Genomic DNA, 25,419 nt, shown 5'->3' with positions numbered 1-25,419 from the left:
AGCTTTCTGCGACAAAAGTCGCAGGCTCGACAACTAGACAGATGAATTGATTGATGGGTCCTTTACACCCAGTTAATATTACATAAAATTCAAGATCATAATGTTCAAATGAGATACAAACATATACTGTGTTTGTACCAAACAATAAAATGCTCTGCAGGGTACAGCTTGATACGACCTCAGAGGTAGAACCCAGCAAGTATGGACACAACATTTAAGCTTGATACAGCTCTGAAGTCTGAAATTAATTTGTGATTGAATATTTGACACATCATAGGTTTGTGACACAAAATGAATGTGGTCTAAGAACTTAAAAATTTGAATTTGGCATTTACCTATTATGATCCAATTTCCAAATTCTGATTTTCACCATACTATCTCCTGAAGTTACAGTCCACAGGAAGAAATATTATTTTGACTCTGAACCAACCAGTGTGCTCATAATACTAAATGTTGCTTTCTTGGTAAGCAGCCAATACCAATTTTAAAGTGTGGTTTATTCTAGCCAGGAATCTGTCATCCCACGACCTCACACAATCAAGGACAGAACTGAGTCAGTTATATTGGATAGAGAACAAATGACAGGAATATATGGTAATAACTCATCCTGACCTTCTGTACCAGGATTTTGCCTTTGGAGTAGAGGCATTAAGACCTGTATTTGGCCTAACAAAACGAAATTCTTGAGAACTTTTCAAAATTGTACACACCCAAGAACCAACAAAATAATTTTACAGTAGCTTTATTGTCACTATTTACATAATCTCACCAATTATAAAGTTGTTTCTTCAGTGTGCACATTATTTTCCAATCCAAAATGTACGTATAAACTGATGCAAAACAAGAAAAATCAGGAAATTGTACAACATATACAAATTTCGTCATGATTTGTTGCCAAGGTAACTAGTCAAATGTTAACTTTATTTTTATTTTCTAAACACCTTTTACCTAAGTATTATGAGGGCAAATTTTGGATCATATATGGTGACTTTTAAATGTACACTTATTTCCCCAACTCCTTACAATTTTTTCTTGGTAAAAAAATTATTCTTGTCAAGGAATAAATTTTAAATTACAAAAATAAGTTTAATAGTCATTCTTCTCTATCACATGATTTAACATTTTGTTCTTTTATTACTATTCTATGATCCTATGTTATGACTTTTCTTCAGATGTTTCTTGTTTATTGTCTATTTTTGGCTTAGATGGTTTATATGAGCGGAACAATAATTTGGAAAGTTCATATGGATCTTCTGAACGTATTTCTTTGCTTTTCTCTAATATCTGAAACAAAAATGAAAATATATCATACTGTTTGACTTGGTAATAAATGATTCTAACATTGTTAAAGACCTCATTGCTATTTGTAATTTTGCTCAACTGGCTAAAGATTATGTGACACTAGACCTACTAATGTTGTACAACAATAACTTTTGCCTTTTGGTATCAGACATTTTGTCTTGTGATTTCAAAATTTACTAGAACATCTGATATCCAGTAATGGTTAACCAATGGAAAGAAAATATTGTTTGTCAAAAGTAGTTTTGTGTTAAATAATTTCTATTTTAACTGGCTATCCCTACTACCAGTATTTTAATAAACCCTTTCATGCTAATTTGGAAGCATGCCCAGTATGGACTTGTATGGTTTCTATGTGCTTTGTAATCTATTCCATTGCTCAATGATTTATTAGCCTTAGGTTATTCCAATAAATGGATGTGGGAGGTTAGGAAGGGGGATTAAAATTCCCTAACAACCAACATATGTTACTTCTTTCTTTTGAGTAATTTTCCATACATAAGATGGACATGTTAGTTGCTAAAATCTAGGTTATTTGGTATCTGGTGGAAAGTTGTCTCATATGCAATCATACCACATTTCCTTATTTCATATACAACCACAAAAGATCAACTAACCATGTCCAAAAATAAAACTTCCTTTCCTATCCTCCAAATATATTTTATGATTTCACCAGTATATTTTATGATTTCACCAGTATATAAAACATCATGCCATGGATGTCAAACTATTTTTTATGACACAGGATTTTCAACCACAAAAATAGGACAAATAGCTATAGAGAAATAAGATCAGTATTCTATCAACTTACTTGTCTACAGGTAGATACTTTTCCTCTACCAAATACATTCCACAGAACAATACCAACAATCTGTTTATCTTTGTAATAAAACACAACACCCTGGTAATCTTCTGTTGATTTTAATGCTGGAGGGTTTGCAGTCTATAAGAAAAAAGAAAATTAAAAAATATTAAGTCTATTTGATAATTACTGTGTACTTTATTACACACTTTTAACAAAGGTTGTTTCCTATGCCAATTGTAGACTGGTTCCATACCAGACAAAATGGGCTGCTGCTCATGCAAAGATAAATTGAAAGTGATATAAAGGCATTTTAACCAATTTTTAATAAAAGATAACTATTGATATCAGAAGTTTAAGCTTAATAACAAAAGATTAAATGGGATGAAAATATATGAAAAAATTAAAGATGCACAGATTTTGGTATTTTCGCTGGCTCTTGGTGGACAATGAAACTTTATGTCAGTTCTAAGGGAAGGAATTCAAAATATTTATCTCTAATTACATGGTCAATAATTACGGAATTGGCAAATAGACTACGAAAATTGAATGTCAAAGCGTAAAAAACTTCAAAATGATTGAAACGACTGTCAGTTAGGGTTTTGTGAATGTAAATGAAACCTGTAGTAACTTTCATGTTTTTAAAAGTTAAGTGCAATTATTTGAAGTCTTGTAATTTCTTAAACTTACAAACTTGTCAGTGCTAATAATTTACTCTTATAACACCAACATTAATTCAGCAAAGACCAATTGTTAACAAATTTTTGGCCAGAAATTAATTTCATTTTGAGTCTTTCATTATTACAAATTCAGCTTTTGATACAAATTTTTTTTTTATATAAAAAACTTAATTTAGGCAAATTTCCACAGAATTACCTATTAGTTTTGCTCTCAACAACTATTACTGTGGATTCATTAATTCCGTGGATTGAGGGAAATTTGTATTTTCGTGGATTTTTTTATTTCGTGGTTTTGCTGAAGTCTGCATACAAGCCTATAAAACATTTATAATTTGTTGAAAATTTAAATTTGTGGTTCCCATGGAAATCGCTATCCCACGGACAATAATGAATCCACAGTAGTTTTTTCAATAGTTTTGTAAATGTCTGAACAGAATTCACCCTTTCCAAAACTAGACCATCCTGGATAATATTGTCAAAAGAGCACATCATAACCTTTTGATTGGCTAACAAAATGGATATGATCTTCTTTTCATTTTAATGTACATGATGAAAATACTCATATTCCTTTTAGATTCTGAAGCAGGAAATTGACCATTTGTAAGAAAACTGATTAAAAGGTCAATGGTTTCTGTTGTTATATAGGTAACTGAACAGGAAAAGAGACAGTATGATGTAAAATCGTGTTGTAGATTGCTGTCCTCATGGATTTTTACGAACATATTCATTTATTTATATAATTCTGCTTCTTCTAATAGAAACAAAAATAAACCATAAATTGTAACATTTTCTCTTGTGAAATGAATAATCAATAAAATTCAAATGAAGCAAAATTTTCATGAATCTAAATTGTCATGCAAAATTTTTGAACAATAAAGCTTTCAAGGGGACACAGGAAATTTTCAGTATTTTCAGATTTACTTCTAAATCTAATGTATTAGAGCTATTTTCCTAATGCTTGTAGTTTAAAGGTTTGGTTGGTTTGCTTGCTTTGTTTGTATAAGTGTTTGCTCAAGCATTGTAATTAAGATTGGCATCTGCAATCAATAGATAGGTGGGGCTTCAGCTTGTATACATTATACTTATCATCCCCGCCTATCTATTTATTGCAGATGTCAATCTTAATTACAATGCTTGAGCAAACATTTATACAAACAAAGCAAGCAAGCAAGCCAACCAAACCTTTAAACTACAAGCATTAGGAAAATAGCTCTAATCAGATACCCCACTTCACCATAATCTTCCACTTAGCTTTGTTCACAAAAATAGAGCATATCATTATCATATACCTGAGATGAGTTATTGGAGTTTTTGATGCCATCTTGTTGTGAGGAATGTTCTTTTAATGTCTTGTCTTTCAAAGGTGTAAATATACTGAATGTTTCAAGGCTTGAAGCCACTTCTCCTATAGCCTGGTAACTTTCTGCTCCAAGATCTGACCTTAAATTATACATCAATATTAAACCCTTAATAAAGGTGCAGATGCATTCTAAGACCCATTCATGATGGTTTAATGTTTTAACCTAAATGCAAGTCCCACAAATACATTTGTTCTGAATCTAATTGTTTGAGCACTTATTTCTATTTTAAGATTAATCATACTTTGGCTTTATAGGCTACAGCATATGAAGAGTATAAAATTTAAGAAACATTTATAAACAGCCAATTGTGAACATATTCTGAAACTTGAATAACATCACATAACACTAAAAATTCAACTAAAATTGCCTGCAAATAAATGTTTTTCTATGTGATTTGGTTTCAATGGTTGACAAAAAAAGAGAATCTAAAGAAAAGCACTTACTTACAGATTTTGTGTTATTAAAATTTGCTGTTGCAAAATTTTGGAAATTATTTCAAATTAAGGAATGTATCTCCCTCATGCAAAGCTCTGATTCCTTGTCCTGCTTTGGCTTACTTTTTTGTCATTTTTGGTTTTAAAATAGCTCTTGATCTTTTTAATAAGCTTTCAATTATGTTATTACATAAGTAGCCAATTAAATAGATATCGAAACTGTGAAACTGACTGTCAGTTTGGCAAATCTTGTTCTTTTGAGCTTATGAACTGAGCAAGATCATCAATGAGGATCAAACTTTCTTGGCAAAAAAGGGCCTTCCATACCAATTTAAATACTGGACAGTAAATAAAGATTTAAAGTAAAGGGCTGGCAAATTTTATCAGAACCAAAAAGTGATTTCTTGGATTGATTCTTTAGTTAATGAAATTAATACTATTTGGTTATACTGATGACAAATATGTTTTAAATCACTTAAATGTAAGCTAATTACCAGAAATATGGTTTATGCTCATAAAGTTTCCTTGCTCCGGCCATATTTTGACCAGCCAGTTTACCCATTGAATCAGCAGTATTGTGATGTTCCACTCGACATCGCCCATATTTGTAGTCATAGAAACTAGCCACATCACCTGCCTATAAATATAAACCATGAACTTTTTCACCATCCTTAGATAATACCTTTGAAATTTTGAATATCTAATAACAGATCTACCTGCGTGTTTATAAATTTCACCACTTGCTCAAATTTAACCGTAAGTTACCAAAGAATAAAATCTACATAATGGAATAGAAAGGATATGGTGTATCAATACTTTATAGATCTTCATTCACAGATTGAATTTTCATTGGTTTTCATTACTTTATTCAACTTAAATAAAACATCCTCGATAAAGTGGTTAATGACTTACTGTACATACATATTAAGTAACTTAAGAATTCAATGCTACTTTTTGTAATTTTTTAGAAGTTTAAAATGCCTTGACTCAAGCACATCATGTATGAAGTGCGAAATTTCTTCAAACTAAAAATGTGTGCATTATCAAATGAAATTTGTGTACCTCTTGCAATTTGATTTCTATCAAAATCTGTGGGCCTTTATAAATATCAAGACTTTAAAAAACATCACAAATGATCTGATTACAAATATAAGGTTATACCTTCACCCATACCTTGGATGTATCCATTTTTAAACTTAGAAGTAATCCACCTCTTATTATAGACATGTAAACATTACTTTTGTTGAATGCCTTTTTTAATTCAACATCATTTGACATCTAATATAAATAATATTAGCTATCACCTTAAAATTAGTTTTGACCACTTAAAACTGAGCGTTAATAGAATTTTCATATATATTTGCCATTTCACTTACCACCCATATGTTGGGTTTTGCCTCTAACTCAGCATTAGCCATCACACCTCCTCTCATAGGGTCTATATCTAATTCAGAAGTTTATACTTACCGCCCATATGTTGGGTTTTGCCTCTAACTCAGCATTAGCCATCACACCTCCTCTCATAGGATCTATATCTAATTCAGAAGTTTTAGCTATGTCATCATTAGGTTGTAAACCTACTGTGACTACCACATCATCAACTTTTATCTGTTAAATAAATCAATTGTAACATATAAAATATAATGTGAACATCACACTAATCAGCCTATCTTTCTTCAATTTCATCTCATGGCTTGAGGTCTACATGAATTACAGAATATTCTGTATATATATATATATATAAATATATATATGTATATTTTTTAGGTATTTGTCTACTTTCATTTTTTTGCCAGTGACCTTTCAATAAAATTTCAGAGCTTGCATTCACTTGACCTTGACCTCATCTTTAACCTTAAGTGCTCAGCAGGATGATTGTCTGTTCCTCAATAACAAGATGCATACATTTCCTCTATATTTGGAACATGGTAAATGTTCAGGATGGGGGTCTTCTTCTCAATCACCATACAAAATTAGTTTAAATATTTGGTATGTTAACATGCAGGAATGAGGAATATACATCTTAATGATATTTCTCACATGACCTTGTCCTCATGTTCATGCTCAAGCTGTCAGTTTTAAGGTCTTGAGAATTAGGTCTGTCCCTAAGTAACTATACATGATAGGTTATTACAATTGAAGCTACAATACATCAAGTGCAAATTTGTTCCAAGAAGACATGTCTTATTAATGTATGAAATATGACATTGACCTCATTTTATTGCTACAGAGATCTGCTTTTCATTTTTGGATTAGGTCTGTACTCAGAAATTATATACATGATAAATTGAAAATACTTGTATGTGAATTCAACACAGGTTACTATGCATCCAGCAAGCTACAACAGGTATTGAAAACAGTTTCAGAGTTGATTGCCTTTCATAATACTGGTATTTCTAATTCAGGAATGGACATTTAAGTTTTTAGTTTTGATCTTTTCCTGTTGGATTGATTTTCTGCTATTTGCACAATCTTAATAACAAGACTTTATGAGACCTCCTAAATTCTCCATAATCTTTTTACTCTAAATATTCTGTTATTGTCTTAATTTTTGGTATGAATAGATGAAGATCTTGAGTATATATATATCAATAAGACAGTTATAGTAGACTTACTTGACTGCCATCACTGAGTGTTAAAACCACTTGTTTATCTTTGTATTTGGCTTCCTTCACAGATTTCTCAGATACAACATCCACACCCTCTGTAAAATTAATTAATTACATTTCACTAACAAATCTCAATGTTCATGTAAGCCAACAAGTAAACAGGTATGACAACCTTGACCTTCTTCCATAATATTTTGAATTGAGATTGGTGGAGTTCGTGTTGCTCAGTCTTTAGCTTTCAATATAGTGTCTTGTAGACTGTTAGTTGTCTTTTTCTTTTTCTTGTTTTTTTTTTCTTTTTTTATAGGATGTTATTTTTCTGTGACTAGTCAATTTTGATTTCCCCCTTGGTATATAACACCTCTATTTTAACATAGAGAACCATACAAATAGCTTTATTAAAATTGTTTACTAGTTCTAGGTAATAAATTGTTTTCTCCCATTGGTGGACACTTTTATATGAGAGTTAATTGTGATTAAATAAAATGTTTCATAAAACAAATGTTATTTCTGGTGCTTCTATTTGTAGTTAATGTGTTTTATCATACATCACGCTGAAATGTCAGATTTTGATTGGTTAATATGAGGGAGACAATTTACTCTATCCCATGGTTCAGCGGGGAACAATTTTTTTAATGTCACCCTATCGGGCAGACCAATCAAAAATCATTAATTTATAGGACAGTGAATTCAATTTGCATCTATAATTTAAAAGACAATGCTCAAAATCTAGGTTTCCACCTCAGACTTTTTTCATAGACAGTCAAAATAAAATAAATGCATCATGCTTGACTTTTGTTGTTTTTGAAATAACTGTAACATTGTTATGCACATGACATCATAGTTAGTTACTTTCAATTTACAATTTGAAAAGACAGTAATGACAGAAAGTTTTGTATAATAAATAAAATAACACATATCTGAGAGGGTGTTAGAGCAGATTGTTACCCCCCGAAAAAGCATCGTCAAACTTGGCTTCGCCTCAGTTGACAATGTTTTTTGGGAAACAATCTGCTCTATCACCCTCTCAGATATGTGTTATTTATATAATGATATCACCTTATTGAAATTTGACTTTTAATTGTTTTACAAATGTACTTTTCAATTAAAGGGGTTTACAAAAGCAAAACTGAAAAAAAATAAATTGAGAGAAACAAATTCTACCTCTGTTTGCTCATGGATAACAATATTTCACCATACTCGATATTTTTTGTAGTTAAATAGCAAACTTTTAAAATCCTGTCTAAACCTTGCAAACTGAGTCTCAAATTAACTATCTTGATGAAAGAAACATTGTAATTCAAACACAACTGAAGAATCTAAATGAGTTTCAGGAAAGGGCTATATATAAAATAACAGTTACCTTCTTTGATTTTCTCTGTTGTATATTTGCTCAGATAATCTGGTAATACTTGGCTCATTACACCTAAAACAAATTTTGGTTACAATTATATCTTTTAGAAAGACTTTCTACATTTTCTATCATAAGGACCCTGCATTCCCGAGGTATCCACTTCAGGGACTCTACCATACTACAAATTCACCAGGCGTTGGTTCACTTTCGTTTGTAATTATATCTTTTTTTTTTTAAATGGGTTTTTTTTCTGATATGCATGATTTCTTCTTTAAAACACTAAAAGTTCAAACATATAAAAAAATTAAATGAATTTTTTTTTAATTGCTTGGAGTATTGTTCATTGTGCATGAAAATAAGTTCACTTCTGAATACTTGAATTTTTTAACTTTCAAATAAAAAATGAATTATTCATAATAGGATTAAACACATTTTTTCTAGAGTAAATTAATGTGTAAACCTGGTCACACACAGAATAAAAGTCTGAAGGACTTTTGTCTCAGGCAAGGCAAAAAACTAAACAATATAAAGACCGGAGGCTCTAAAGAGCCTGTGTCGATCACCTTCTTCTTCAACAGTGGCACTAATCATCATTAAAGGGGAATAACTCTATTAAGGGTTAGCTGACAATCTCAGTTATGTTGACATATTTGTATATCGTATCCTGCTGATAATTATTCCTTTTCTAAAGTTTCTATCGATCTATTATAGTTTTCAAGATAATGGGCAAAAATGCAAAAAAATGCAAAAAAACTCCATTAAGGAGTCGACTGAAGATTTCGAACAAAAAAAGGCTTATTTGTAGATCTTGTCTTGGTGATCATTTTTGCTTTTTAAAATTTCTATCTATCTATTATAGTTTTTAAGATATAGACCAAAAACACAAAAAATTGGTAAAAATTGTCATTAAGGGCATACGATACAGTTTTGATCCCATAATGAAATTTTGATGAAAATTTGCATATAGGCTATTTTTTACCTGATTAAATCAAATATGTAATAAAAAATTTACCATCATGTGCTACTTTTTGAGTAAATTGAGGTTGAAATTTCAGATATTTCCTCAAAATAAGGATTTGTAGACGTTCTTTTCTTTTCGATAGAAATACATAACTTTTTTGTTGTAAAAGATAAACACAAGCTGTTTTTTGTTAAATTTTTTGTAATTTCTGTTTTATATAAATGTTCTATAAATTTGTACATTTCATTTTTACAAATAACTCATATTAATCAAATGATCATGATTGTAGAAAAAAACGTCATTTTTTGCTGTATATTTATCAAATTTAAAAAAAATGCAGTATTGACTTTTTCATGAAAATTGGTAAACATAATCTTCATACGTAATCAAACCAAATGTCATTTTAAAAAAGAGGGGTCCATGAACTCGTTTTCAAGTTAAATCAGATTGAATGATAAAAATCAGTCGAAAACTGCATCTTTTCCCGATAAGTCACAGTTTGACGTCGCGAAAATAACAATTTACATTAGCAACGTCATTACCTCCCCTGTAACTGTATCGTATGCCCTTAAAGGGCAATAACTATAAGGAGTCGTCTGATGATTTTGGTCATGTTGACTTATTTGTAGATCTTGTCTTGCTGATCATTTTTGCTATTTAAAGTTTCTCTCTTTCTCTATCTATAATTCTCTACATAATAGGGAACAAATTTTAAAAATGATAAAATTTGTCATTTAAGGCCAATAACTCCTGTAAGAAGTGTCTGACAGTTTTGACTTGAATGGACAACTGTTAGAGCACAAAATTCTAAACATTTTTGCTCTTGTCAGAATTTCTCTATTCACAGACAAAACTTGCATTTAACCCCTATGTTCTATTTTTAGCCATGTTTGCCATCTTTGTTGGCAGGCGGGGTCATCAGACACCTTTTTTTTAAAACTAGATACCCCAATGGTGATTATGGCCAAGTTTGGTTAAATTTGGCCCAGTAGTTTCAGAGGAGAAGATTTTTGTAAAAGTAAATGGACGACAACAACGATGAGATAGTGATGGACACCAAGTGATGAGAAAAGCTCACTTGGCCTTTTGGCCAGGTGAGCTGATAAGGAGATTTGGTTTAATTGCCAATGAGACAACCATCCATCAGAGTCCAAATGATGTGGAAGTAAGCAAAAATAAAGTCACCTAAGCCTTCAACAATGAGCAAAACCCTACTGAAAAGTCGTATATAAAGGCCCAGACATGACAAAATGTGCAACAATTCAAACAAAACAAGTGAAACTGCAAGCTACTGCTCACTGATGATACCCCGTTCAAATATGGATAATTTTAATAGTGTAAAAATATGTAAGTGTTCTGTAAACAAGAAGTTGTTGAGTGATGAATCTGAAAACACATCACACGGTATAGCTGACTTATATAAACCCTGAAACCAAATTTCAGAAATCCTTGGCCAAAAAAAAAAATTGTTTGTTTCCTCTCCCACAACCAACCCAGTAAAATCACTGCGACCCGAAAAATTTTATTGGCCGTTCGTGTCCAAATTTTTATTTTTTTTTGCTATTTTGGTTTTTGGTGATACCTTTCCGATGCTGTAGTCCACGAGCGTTTTAATTTTAGGCATTTTTGCATTGAAGCGTCTAAATGATTTGGAATCGAGAAAAACAAACAAAATGGCTAGTCACACGATTTATGTATCTGCAAGGGTGATCAATGACCATAATTTTTGTAAAGAATATCGTTAGTAAGAAAATTTTGAAGATAAGCCCCAAATTAATGATCAGTGAAATCATGGACGAAGCAATCGGAGATGCTGAGGTTGATGGTCCTATTGATTTTTCCCTGACGAATGGCAACTTTTCGGCAAAGCTGTCAACAGTGGAGAATAGCAGCGTAAAAAGTCCGTAAAAATAATTCTTTCAAAACTGAACGTTTTTGCAAATTAAAACTACAGAAAAATGTATTATCGTCATAAAAATTTTGTTTTCATTTAAAACTTTCTTTAGAATTAAGAAAAAACATGGTTTAGAAAATATTGAATGATATATATATATATAAATCTGTAATAGAAAATATGCCTTGGCATTAGATCAAAATTCTCTGAAACTGAACAATACAATCCAATTAATCTGCAGCAAAACAATTCAATGATGTGGTATCTTTAATAAAAAAAAAACTGAAGCATCTTTCAACCCACTGAGTGCACCTTGATTTGCTTGGTCTTTAACCTCTGTTCCTGTATAAAGGATAAAATCTTTGAGTAAAAATGGTCTGAATCATGCTTTAAAATCTATCTACTTAGAAATTTGTACAAATTCAATATAGAAAACCATATCAATGAATAAAATAAAATAATTTGCCTACCTACCTACCCATACCCTGAAAACCTCAGTCGGGAAGTGGAAACAAAGATATTTTTAATGTTGGTCTTATGATGTAGTTCCTGAGAAAGATGCGATGAAAAAAATTCATGGGACACACGGAAAGACAGAGGTAAAACAGTACCCCCACTTTTTTAAAGCGGGGTTAAAAAAAACTATCAGCCTGATTTTACTTTACCAATAAAGTATACTGTAAGTAAACATCTGTAAATATCTTTCACTCTACTGCTGCCCCATGTTAACTTTATAATCTCATCTAGTAAATGAAATTTCAAACAAAGAAAAACATTAAAAGATCACAACTATTTTCCGTAGTTCATCTTTTTCAGTAATTTATGTGTCATTATTAAATTCCTTCAAACTAGGAGAGTTTTCTTGAATATACATACCTTTCTCAGGAAATATCTGGTACACTTTTAAATTTGTAAGTCCTCTATTGTGACCTGAAAGAAAAAAAACCTATTTACTTTTCAAGCCCACCCATGGTTTTTAAATTCATTTAATGGGGACTAAATTAACAAGAAACGTTATGACGATGTGTCTAGTAAATAATGTTGCAAGCTCCTTTAATCTTTAAGCAAAATATTTTATTCATCATTTAACCATAAATATGCAATATAAAATCTTTCTTTTTTTGGAGGAGGGGATTGCTGTTCTCTATTTTGTTTGCTTGCTTGGTTTTATTTTAATGCTCTGTCTTTGTTAAAATACTAGAGTTTTGTTATAATGTGAACATGGTTCACTGAAATTCAAAACTCTCCAAATTATTCAAGCTATAAGTTTTTTTAAAGATAATCTAAGTTAGGAAGCTGACTTTAATTTACTTCATGATAATATATTCATGTTTTGCAAATTCAGAACCATAAACAATAAATTACTTATAGAACAAGACTTATGGCATCATATTGAAAGATCAGAAAGAAATTGTAATCTCTGCGATAAGTCAGCTTTAGGTGATAAATACCATTATACAATGAAATACCCTGCAATTGTTAATAAAAAAATCTTTTCCTCACTTTGCAATTATCCCTTCCGCCTTATATAAAAAAATTTACACATCTTTTCACATCAAAGAGATAATCTTAATTAAAAAGACCGTGAAAATTTTATAGGGTCATCTATAGAAGACAGTTGTTTATTACATTGCTCTTTCGCATGCACATCAATTCTAAGAATATAAAATGTTTTTTCTATATTTTTCGATATTCTATACATGTATCTTTAAAAAATGTACTGTACTCATGTCTATTTATTTTCAAAACACATATGGTTTACATTATTGTATGTTTCTCTGTGCCTTTATATTATGGTTTTTAAAGAATAAACTATATATCTAACAAATATGAGACAGATTTTAGGTAAAGAGTAAACTATTTAAATTTTCTGCTTTAAAAAGAGGATTTATATAATATATGTAACAGGCAAAATTAAAGATCCTTTTCATATTTCTCTAGAATCAAACTGTTTTCTTATTTTTTTAATTTCATTTCTGTGATTTTCAGAAAAAAAGTGCATTAAAATGAATTTCTTTACGTTTAGTTTAATATCATTATAAATCATTGTTTTAATGCATGATTATATGTGTACTTAAACACATTATATATCTATATTGAAATTTGTGTGTTAATTTAATTAGAAGATATCAAAATTAGCACAGTTTCACTAAAAGACACCAACACTCAATTCTAATATATTTAATTGCAATATAAAATTATGACTCTTAATATAAGTGTGAACTTATCAAGTTTTTGAAGACTTAATTTGGAAATTAATAAATAAGCTGTGATTTCTTTAATGACATCAACACTTACTAAAACTACCACATATGGTTTTAACAGACATATATATATATATGTCAGAAATGTAGAAATAAAATCCTAAAAATATATACTTAATCAAAAAGTTTTAAAAAATATTCTTAAATTGTTTCATTATTTTTTATTTACTTGAAAAATTTGTAATGGGAAACTTTAAAAGTAGCATGTCAAGATCATCTTCAAACTATACATGCTGTACAAAGTTGATTGATGAACCTAATTGTCTCAATAAAATGCCTATTCACTATTAATGTAAAGCACATTTTCTAAAATGAAATTACTACATATAAACAAAAAGATGACTTCTTGTGGATTGTGAAGACCAGAATGATGCAGATCTCTGAGATTGATGATAACTTTAAATCATTTTATGTTTGTGAACTCTATATTAGAAAAAAAAGAACTTTTTTATAAAAATTAAATTATGTTATAGAAGTTTGAAATATAGATAAAAATATTCACCTCTATGGTAAACAAAATCTTGATATAAAAGACAATTATTGTGGATTAATTTTTATTCATGGAGTACCAATTTATGTTGATTTCGTGGGTACAGGGAAACCACAAATTCAAATGTTCATTGAAGTATGACTTTTCTATAGGCTTGTATATAAACTTTCTCAAAACCACGAAATCAAATATCCATGAAAATACATTTTTTTCTCAATCCACAGAAATTGGCACCCATGAAAATAAATGACTCCACAGTAAATAATTATTTCATATCAAGGTTTATTATTCTCCAATGTGAAAAAAACAAAAAACTGTTTACTTCCAAATTTAAATTTATTAAAACAAGCATAGTCTTGCAGAACAAAACAACATTCTGCCAAAAATGAAACTGATGCAGTTTAACATTTCAGCTTTGGGTGATACTTGTCTAAGTGCTAATGTCATTTAAAGAAAACACAAATCTTTTATTACATTTCATATTACTCTTTAAAAACTTGTTAAATTCACACATATATCTAGAATCATAAATTCTGATTGCAATTATATATTAGCATATTCTAATTAAATTAACACACAAATAAAAAAAATATAAAAATATTCACAATTAATTTATTACAATTCTTATCACATATTCAACAATAATTTATAATGATATTAAACTTAGATATTAAATGGTAGAAATGTTATATTTTTTATTACAATTAAGTGGGGGGAAATAAACATTTACAAAATTTGCTGAAAAATATAAATCTGGTTAAATAAATCTAAAAAGACAATCAGATTTTTTAAGATTGTGAAGATTTTAGTAATTTTGCATGAATTAACTATGCTAGTACCTAATGCATTTGCAGTGTAATGTCAAAGACAACCCATATTTATGTAACAAAAGTATTCTTCTTTCCAATAAAAAGCTAAAACAGAAATGCTATATTTTAGGGCCAAAAAAGGAGTCTTACCAGGCCTACTTCTTTAATTTATCAAAATAAACAAATCCTGACACAAGAAAAACTAAATTCTGGCACAAAAAAAACAAAATTCTACCAAAAATTGAAATCTTTGCAGTTTATCATTTCAGCCTTGGGTGATACTTGTCTAAGTGTTAATGACATTTAAAGAAAACACAAGATATTTATTTCATTTCATATTACTTTTCAAAATCTTGTTAAATTCACACATATATCAAGGATCATAAATTCTGATTGCAATTATATATAAGAATTGTTTAATTAAATAAACACACAAATAAAAAAAAGATGAAAATATTCACTATTAATTTATTACAATTTTTATCACATATTCGATAATGATTTATAATGATATTAAATGGTAGAAAAGTTAAAACAATAGTTTTGATGAAAATTAAGTGAAAAAAAAGAGAAATTGTTGAATTAACATATATGCCTAAATGTTTAAATAAATCTAAAAAGACAATCAGATTTCTCTCAAGAAAAATATTGGCACAATATTTGTTCTTTTTACTCATGTGACAGAAGCATAGATTTATGTGTTCATATGAGGAGACAAACATGTAGCAGGCTACAATCCAATTTAACTTCTTTAGCCAAATTTTCTTGTTACAGTTTTTTGTTTGATATTGCAGTTATTCTAACATTAATGAATGTTTCTTAAAGTCAGAAAAAAAACAGGAAAAGGAGGAAAGGTTTATTAATTGCTTTCCTTCACAGCTCTTTACACAAAGAAATGCAAAGACCACAAATAAACAAGTACTTCTGGTTATATGTGTCGTTGGGTTGCTGTCTCAATGATGTTTACCCCACAGCTCCTTTTACTCATTTAAAGCTTGTCATCCTTTTTCAAGAATGGATTTTAAGTTACATCTCCAGCATAGAAAATAATTTGATAATCCAAAAATCTTTCAATTTACAAACTGCTTACTACACTCGTTTAATAAAGAAATACATTGTAAAAAATATTCTTAAAAATTTAAGTATATCAAAATGAGCATACATCTTTTTTAAATTCAGAGTAAAGTTTTACTTCATTCTGGATATTTGATTACCTATATGTTACCTCTTTCATTCAATCTAAATATAAACATTTGATTGTTATATTTTTATTCCATTAAAACCCTGTGTTTTATTGCTGCAAAATTTCTTTAAACATCCCTTTAATAATTAAATAATCGGTATAAAGTTGATTTATGAGCTGCACTGGAAGGGTAATTTATTTTATCAATTAAAAAAAGTCAATTTTAAGTCTTTAAAAAAAAAACTTGAAAATAAATAATAGTAACAATATAAATACCAAATAAGTTGATTTTTTTTCTGAAGATATAAAATATTCTAATAATTAATGGAAAATCAATCATTTCCAATGACATACTTAAAACTTTTTAGCAAATCATTCTAAATTTCATTATAGAAATTCAAACATTTTAAAGGTGTCAAATCTACAGAAAACTGTTCTTTCAAAAAATGAACATTAATACAAAAACTTATGAAACACTGATAAAATTTATAATTATCTGAGACAGATTGTTGTTCAAGCTTGGGTGTCAGAATAATCACAGAAGGTGATGGCTTGTGTTGATAATAACTAATGTTACAAAACAGCTCCTTGTCTCATTATCTGACAGTTTGATTAATTCTTAATAAAACACAGGTAATTATCAGGTTTACTAATCTACCTGAGTAATTAATGTTTTGTACAGGTGTTCTATGATCTACCTTGAGTTAATTAGTTTATCTTGTAAAGGTGTTTGTTTAATAAATATGGCTTGGTTGAATGAAAGTTGCTCATACCTGATTAGTGATGTAAACAATTACTTATTTTATGTTGTTCATTAATGAATTAATTAGCATCAAAGAATAGACACAATATGGGGTTGTTTAGATAAGAAAAGTTGTGAAAACTGATTAGTGTTATTAGGAGATCTAGTATATAAACTGTCTGTGTCACTCTCAGCTCATACTCAAATTGTCTATCTTAGAGAAAAGTTCTATCATTTACACATTGAGAATTTATCATGGACCTTAGCAGCTCATATCAGAAACCAGCAAAAATGTCATTTTCTATAGAGAATCTGGCAAAGAGCAGCAGAGATGAGAAGTCAGAGCATACTCAACCAGCTGTCATTAACTTCAATGACAGCATATTTACACCAGTCAAGCTCAAGTCTGAGATATCACCAATGACCAGCACACCACTGTCACTACCACTTACTTTACCAAACAGTAACTTGAAGTTGAAGAGAAAGCGAAACAGTTCATTTGACTCAGAGAACAGCAGCCTTAACTCAACAGACTCTAAATCCAGAGACTGCATCTCACCGAATTCCACAACTGACGATTCAGACAGCAACACATCAGAGTCCAGAAAGAGAGCCAGAGTTGCCTTTACTAATAACCAAGTCAATGAACTGGAGAAACGTTACAAAAGCAGCAAGTATCTACCTATTGAAGAACGTGCAGGGATAGCTCAAAGATTAAATCTCAGCGAACAACAGATCAAGACTTGGTTCCAGAATCGTCGCATGAAGGAGAAACGTCAACAAAAAGATGGCAAGACCAGCTACTTTCCCAGTGGTGGTGTGGAAGCATCACAACTTGCAGCCATGGGAATACCTTGTCCACCTCCACATAACGTTAACGGAACACAATCAACACAGCTGCCGGGATACTTCAGTCATCATCAATACCCAGCATCCCCAGCTTCTCAACAAGTGTTTGATCCACGATTTGTGCCGTCATATGTGTATGGATATACGCCAATGTCTTCAGTGATGTTTTCAGGATATTCACAGAACATTTATAATGGACTTTCACCGAAAACAGTGCAACAACATGGAGTATGAGTATACTTTACTGACATTTTAACAAATATTGTGCTATATTTAAATGACACTGAATAACATTAACTGTACTATTTTGAATGATTATTATTGTTAATGATTTTGTTATGCTTGTTATTGTGCCAAATTTGTTGACTGTAAAAAATAAAATATAAATAATCTTAAACTGTCTCTTTTGTTTTTCTATGATAATCTGAACAGAAATGGATGCTTGTAATTCTTTGAATCAATTTGAAAATATTTAAGAAGTTAAATATCAAAATGCTTTAAAGAATAACATAGCATTAGTGTGATTGGCAACTGAATCAGGTAGAACCAAAAACAAGAATAAAAAAATTTAGAGCAACAAATGTACAATGCAATGTAATGTAAATTAATAGGTTTTTCTGTATACCTTTGTTCAACTTAGGTGATACCAGAATAAAATGATATATAGAGCAAAAAAGATCTCATTACAAAAATAGATATACCATCATTACCCCCTTAGTATAGGGATCTAACACAACTTTATTATTATCCAGCTGACGTGAATATAATCATGATAATGATTTAATTTATATGTGTTATGTGTTTGCAACAAAATCAACATTTATTCAACATTGTTTTCCTAACTAAAAGTCAGGATAATTCTTATTAATCATCATCTCTTTGTACATGAAAATGGATGTTCAGTTTCATAGTTTTAGTTGTGTTTCACAATTTTTCATGGAAAAACGACACTTTTCTTTTTTTTAGATGTATGCATCTGTCTATTATATGGGAACAAATGGTAGCCTCTAAATATTGGTGAAGCCATGTATTGTGTAAATGCATTTAACATCCAGCAAAAAATATCACATACATACATATTCACAATACTGAAGTGTTAATACTATATGAAATATTCTTCTTTTTATCAGAACCAAATGCTGTGTCAGAATTTTAATGAGTTTGTCATGTTAGTCACAAAAGTATAATTTGAAAGAAGACATGTAAACCTACCAGGACATATTCTAATATGTGTGGACAAGTTTTTGTTTGTTATTTTGAATATATACTTTGAAGAGAGACAGCAAACCCAATTATGAGGTCTTTGGTCCCACCTGGCCTGTCTTGTCCCATTTGTACTAAAATGGCATACCATTACCTGCCAACATTTCAAGATCTCCATGGGGAATAAAAGAGGACTTAATGCTCCTCTTATATTGTCATAAGTGTTTCTACTACTATATTGTTTGATTGAGTATGTATGTGCTTAAATATCATTTTAACTCATTTGAATGCCTGTTATGAGGTGTTCAGTTTACATAATAAAGAATTTCAAAATTCAGGTCAATACCTCTCATGGGGGATATCCCCCATAAATCGGGATAGTTGGCAGGTCTGAAATGGAGCATTATATCATGAGACCCATATCATGCATATGGTAGCTTTCATTACCTCCTTTTTAAAAATGACCATTAACATTTTTTTGAGAATTTACATTTCTTCCAATTCATGATAACATTCGAAGTCAAAAGGGTATGCCAATATCATATGAAGCATATCAAACAAAAAATAAAACTCATAAACATATCTTTCAATAAACGCTTACCTTTATGTGCTAAACCACAGGCTAATTCACTTCCCAGGAAACCTCCACCAATAATAGCTATTGACTTTCTTGTATGTGCAATGGTATGTAATCGTACAAAATCATTAATCTAGAAATAAGACAACAATATAATAAATATGATTAAATGAACTCATAACTGTTACTTTTTTAACTAATTTAAGGGGCAAGGATATTTTTCATTTTATAAATTTGTCAATCTTTATAAATTTTGTGGAGAAAATAACTGTTGAATTTATAAATTCAAGTTTTTATTAGTGTGAACCTTACACCATAATATAGTTTTTATTAGTGTGAACCTTACACCATCGCATTTTTCACATTAATAAAACATTGCAATAATTTCTAAATTTACAGTATCCAATCACTTTGTTCTATACATATTGTAACCACTTAGAACACATAAATTTGTGTCAGTTGCTGATTTTTCTATCTTTCCTTGGCATAGAATATATACAGATTTTTATATTACAATTGAGGACCACATTTTACACTCATAACCAAAGCAAACTCCTTGATGTTTGGATACCTACATTTCTGAACAAATGAACTCTTGATTGCACTGCTTTACTGGCATTTTCAAACACAGGAAGATTTTTAGGTCTGCCACCTAAAATACATAAAATATATTCAGAAGGCATTTACATGAAGAATTCACTGTTTCAGAATCTCATACATTTTGGGTAATATTTTCAAAAGCGTGACTGGTTAAAATCCCTTCAAACAATGGAAATTCAACCAATAACGCAACATTATTTTCCTTTTGGGGTACGAACAATGAAATTACCCATAGTCCTTTAGATTATGAAGTGACACTGCGGATCCATAACAACTTGAAACTAGATAATGATTTTTGTTTCCAATTTTGTGTATATAGTAAAATGATTTTGTTCTGAAATGAGACACTGTTTTAGACCTAGTGAGCAAAGTTGTACTTCATATATTAGCACATTTCTTATCTAAATTTTAAATCAAATTTTAAGCTTGTGTTTTTTCAGCAGACGCCAAAAATGTCATTTAACGTGTTAAGACCATCATCTTATATCAATATTAACACCATCCAGCATTACCTCCATGCAAAACCAACCTATACAACACAAAATATTGACATTTTTACCACATATTGGAGAGAATTAAAATTTCAGTTAAAATTTTTCATGGGTTCACATTAACTCTACCCTTTATAACACTACAATCTGATTAAATCTGAATTTCACTTTACTACAATAGATTTATTAGTTGAGCATGTAAGATCCAAAGATATCCCATAAGGGGCCATGTTTTGTTGACCTTTTATGTAATTTTTAATTAATCAATCATTTCAAATGACATGGTAGCTCATTGATTTCAACTCTTCCTCCAAAACATATATTGTCACAACTGAATCAAAATTTCACTGTTATAATGATTAAATGTTTAATAAAAAAATTCGTAAGGGTTCCACGGAACCCAGTGTCTCGCCTACTTTTGCTGTTAATTGCAGGCTCAACAAAAATGAGGAAAAAAATTAATAAAAATATTCCTCTCTATACTATCTTTTTGATTGTAAGTAGCTTCTGTCCAAATTTGGTAAAAATCCAGGATGGTTTTTGAATCTAATAAATGTTTTTAAAACTTTAACTGCAGACTGTATGTAAAGTTAACTGGAAGAAAAACTAAGTCCATTTATAAGTAAAATACGGAAAAAATGGAACATATTTTTATCAAAATTTTCTTCTAGATACTATCTTATGATCATAAATAAGCTTCTGTCCAAGTGTAGTACAAATCCAGGATAGTTTAAGAAAGTTGTTAAAATTTTAAAAACTTTAACCACAGAGTGAATGTAATGTTAACTGGCAGAAAAACTAAGTCCATTTATAAGTAAAATATGGAAAAAATGGAATTTTTTTTTACAAAATTTACTTCTGGATACTATCTTATGATCATAAACAAGCTTCTTTCCAAGTTTGGTAGAAATCCAGGATAGTTTAAGAAAGTTATTAAAATTTCAAAAACTTTAACCACAGAGTGAATGTAATGTTTCCTGGCAGAAAAACTAAGTCCATTTATAAGTAGAATACGGAAAAAATGGAATTTTTTTTTTACAAAATTTACTTTTGAATAATAATCTTATGATCATAAACAAGCTTCTGTCCAAGTTTGGTAGAAATCCAGGATAGTTTAAGAAAGTTATTAAAATTTCAAAAACTTTAACCACAGAGTGAATATTTGTGGACGCCGCCGACGACAACGACGACGACGCCGACGGAATGTAGGATCGCTATGTCTCGCTTTTTCGACAAAAGTCGAAGGCTCGACAAAAAGAACAAAACAATGAAACTTAATTGTTTTGGCAAGATAAGAAATGTTTCAATCCAGTTTGTGCATAAAATCTGAACAATCTTTGGAAATTAAATAGTCACAACATAGGGTTCTAGTCTATATTTGGAAATATTTCATATTTTACCAAGAAAAATTTTGATAGACCATACTAAAAATTACTCAAACTTTTGTAGGGAAGATTTGATTGAAGGCTAAAAAGTCACTGAACATGACAGGACACCCTCTGATCTTATACCTGCAACAAACAAATCTTTTATAGCAAAATGAAAGATTGGATTAAATCGAATTATAACATTCGACCAACACTAACCTGTTGCTATGAGACATTTGTCATATTTTATTTCACTGCCATTGTCTAAGAATGCTATTCTGTCTTCTGTATTTAATTTGATGACCTAAAAATAAAAATACATTTTTGTATAATACCAGTTTGAAATTATATTTTTTCAATACAAATATACCATTTAAGTGAAGATATAAAAAACTAGATATCATTGAGATGGGAGCCATCTCTGTGGGCCCCGCTGTGAATAATGTGTGGTACAAAATTTGTATCTTTATCATTGGACATGGGGTTGTCAACTGAAACCGAAGTTTATGATCTTGACCTTTGACCTAGGAAGTTGTACATACATTATGACACACCCTCTGGTGTTGGTTTATATACATGTCAAATATAAACTTTGAAATCATAACGGTTCTCAAGATATAGAGTGGACACGATCTTTACTATAAGACATGGGGTTGTGAACTAAAACCAAAGTTTTAAACCTTGACCTTTGACCTAGGAAGTTGTACATACATTATGACACACCCTCTGGTGTTGGTTTATATACATGTCAAGTATAAACTTTGAAATCATAACGGTTCTCAAGATATAGAGCGGACACGATCTTTACCATAGGACATGGGGTTGTCAACTAAAACCAAAGTTTTTGACCTTGACCTTTGACCTAGGAAGTTGTACATACATTATGACACACCCTCTGGTGTTGGTTAATATACATGTCAAGTATAAACTTTGAAATCATAACGGTTCTCTAGATATAGAGCGGACACAATTTGTTACGGACGGACGGACAGACTGATCACTATAGGGCGTCCGCCATTCAGCAGGGCCCTAACAAATCTAAAAATAAGATACATCTTTAAAATAAGAAGATAATTGTATTGTATTTTAAGCTTGGCCTTCAAAAAATGTAGATTTTACAGTCGCAAATTGAGTTTAGGATCTAGGTAAACAGATATTTGCAACAGTTAAATCAAGTTTCACGAAGGCTAAGCTTAAAATACAATACAGTTATCTCTATTATAATGCCACATAATAAAAATAAATTCCATTTTAGTAAATATTTTGGCTTAAAAATGCCATAAATGAAAGAGTCTGCAGAACTGTTACATCGTCTTTGGCATCAAAATAATGTGAGGTATATACTCCCAATGTCAAACATTAACACTAGACGTATTCATACTTTTCGTAAACTTCTGAATTGTTTATTGACAGAAAAAAGATTTTGAAGCACAAAATGTGACTTTTTTGTTTATTTTTTGAGAAATTACATACCAAAAAAATTCAGAATTCAAAATGATGGCTTTCTTTAGTTACGGACTGGTAGAACGTGAAATCCAACCCTACAAAATATTTGGCAAGGTCCAATGAAAGTTATCGTTCTAAAAAAAATTGCATTAGAATTAAGATTTAATATGTCATAGTTTAAATGTTATAGTTGTTTAAAATGAAATATCACCTTTCTATTTTGAAGAACAGCTACTCCACCATATTTCGTTGATGGAAGATCCTCTGGTATACCATAAAAATCTTTTGGGTCATAAAATATTCTACAATTAAAAACACATTTTTCATAATGAACCCTCTACAATGAATAGCTGTTAAATTCAAACCAGAAGTTATCACATTCATTCCAAAGTGAAAAAGACAAAAACTAAGGCCATGTTCACACCAAACTTTGTGTACTATTAACATATTTACAATTAGTTTCTGTAATGAACACTGGTTTCATCAAATTTGTTCTCATCTGTACATCGATTTTAATAGACTACCTCTACATGAGAATTGTTCACACCAGTAAACTACATGTACAGGTAATTTACATGTACATTTCATAGAATTGAATTGAAAATTTCTCTGTAAACTTTTGTTTCAGTTAGGCGCAGACCAATTCATAATTAAAAAAACAAAAACAAATTTTTTTTTTTTGGAAAGGGGGGGGGGGGGGTCTGGGGGAGGTGCAGGGTGTTGATAAATTGTTAAAATTCTATTGTTTTAAAAGAAACTAATATATTTGTTTCTGGAGGGAAGTGATAAAAATCATTTGATTCCATTGAAAATTAAGGGCAGGGTCTTCAACATGGAGTTTACAAAATGTTCCTGTATGTTATTGAAAAAAATGTTGTTTTTTTTTTTTTTATTAAAGAAGTTAAAAAAAAGGTTTATCCTATAAAGATGAATGGTCATCAACCTTTTAAAAAATCGTTCTATTAATTTGGGGAACTTTGAGCGTTCTAAAGATGTCACAATTACGCAGGCAAAAGCAGCGTAACAATAAGCGAAAAAAAAGGATTTTGGAAATTATTGATTGATTGATTGTTGGTTGCTTAATGTCCAGTTGCAAATATTTCATACATGTTCAGGACAAGAACAAATTCACAATAAATAAAATAGGAAGGTATTAAAATAGAGGCCGTCCGGGATGAAGATCTTGGAAATTTGAACAGCCATTAGAAAATGAGAGTATATTGGATAGAGTCAACAATTCTGCCTGGCAACAGGCCACCTATGGACTCTTCAAACAATTGTTGCAAGGGTTCTTAACGTGCAGGGAGCATGACACTCACTCTACACCAGTCATCAGATTTAAAGTCTGACCGTATGTGACTGCGTACTTGTACATCCCGCACAGCCAAACAGAGGCCCCACTTTGGCAAAGGGTTTTACTGTCGATCGGAAGAAGACCTTAGTGACCATATTTCCATCCGCCAGTTACCCTTGGGGTGATTTTGGAAATAAATATTCTGCACCGTTACTAACTGTTAAACTAGAGGCTCTAAAGAGCCTGTGTCGCTCACCTTGGTCTATGTGCATATCTAACAAAGGACACTCTCCAACATTGTAGACGAGAATAGACTTCATGACAAAAATCTCTATTTTGTTGATCTTGTATTACTGATCTTTTAGTCTGTTTAGTTTCTCTCTATCTTCTTTAGTTTTTGCTCAAAACACAAAAGAGGGTAAAACAAATCCTTATTTAAGAGCAATCACTCCTATGAAGAGTGACAGTCTACTAACTATATCGGCAAGATTTGACTTTTTAATAGATGTTGCCTTGCTGATCATTTTTGTGATTTAAAGTGTCTATTTATCTATAATAATTTAAATCATATAAGGCATAAAGGGAAAAAAAATGTTTCTCTCTAAATATCATAGTTTTAATAATAATAGGCAAAAATGAAAAAAAAGGTAAAATTTGTCATTTATGGGCAATAAATCCTATAAGAATTTGTCTGACAGTTTTGACGTATA

The 25,419-nt window shown here is 30.4% G+C and overlaps 1 protein-coding gene across 1 annotated transcript in view; it reads right to left on the bottom strand.

The window, feature by feature from the left end:
• Positions 1-726: 726 nt before the first annotated feature.
• Positions 727-25,419, bottom strand: part of LOC127716086 (apoptosis-inducing factor 1, mitochondrial-like) — a 36,546-nt gene continuing 11,853 nt past the window's right edge. Inside the window, exons 6-17 of the mRNA XM_052222172.1 lie at positions 23,627-23,717; positions 22,189-22,273; positions 20,087-20,163; positions 19,536-19,644; positions 12,271-12,324; positions 8,549-8,611; positions 7,192-7,280; positions 6,044-6,184; positions 5,071-5,213; positions 4,071-4,221; positions 2,111-2,242; positions 727-1,284 (exon numbers count right to left, since the gene is read on the bottom strand). Coding sequence (XP_052078132.1) covers positions 1,156-1,284; positions 2,111-2,242; positions 4,071-4,221; positions 5,071-5,213; positions 6,044-6,184; positions 7,192-7,280; positions 8,549-8,611; positions 12,271-12,324; positions 19,536-19,644; positions 20,087-20,163; positions 22,189-22,273; positions 23,627-23,717 — 1,264 coding nt within the window. The 3' untranslated portion in view covers positions 727-1,155. The remainder of the gene's footprint in view (positions 1,285-2,110; positions 2,243-4,070; positions 4,222-5,070; positions 5,214-6,043; positions 6,185-7,191; positions 7,281-8,548; positions 8,612-12,270; positions 12,325-19,535; positions 19,645-20,086; positions 20,164-22,188; positions 22,274-23,626; positions 23,718-25,419) is intronic.

This window comes from Mytilus californianus, unplaced genomic scaffold, assembly GCF_021869535.1.
Source record: "Mytilus californianus isolate M0D057914Y unplaced genomic scaffold, xbMytCali1.0.p SCAF_9, whole genome shotgun sequence".
Taxonomy (NCBI): domain Eukaryota; kingdom Metazoa; phylum Mollusca; class Bivalvia; order Mytilida; family Mytilidae; genus Mytilus; species Mytilus californianus.
The sequence above is the reverse complement of the archived record's forward strand: the minus strand, read 5'-3'. Positions and strand labels throughout refer to the sequence as shown.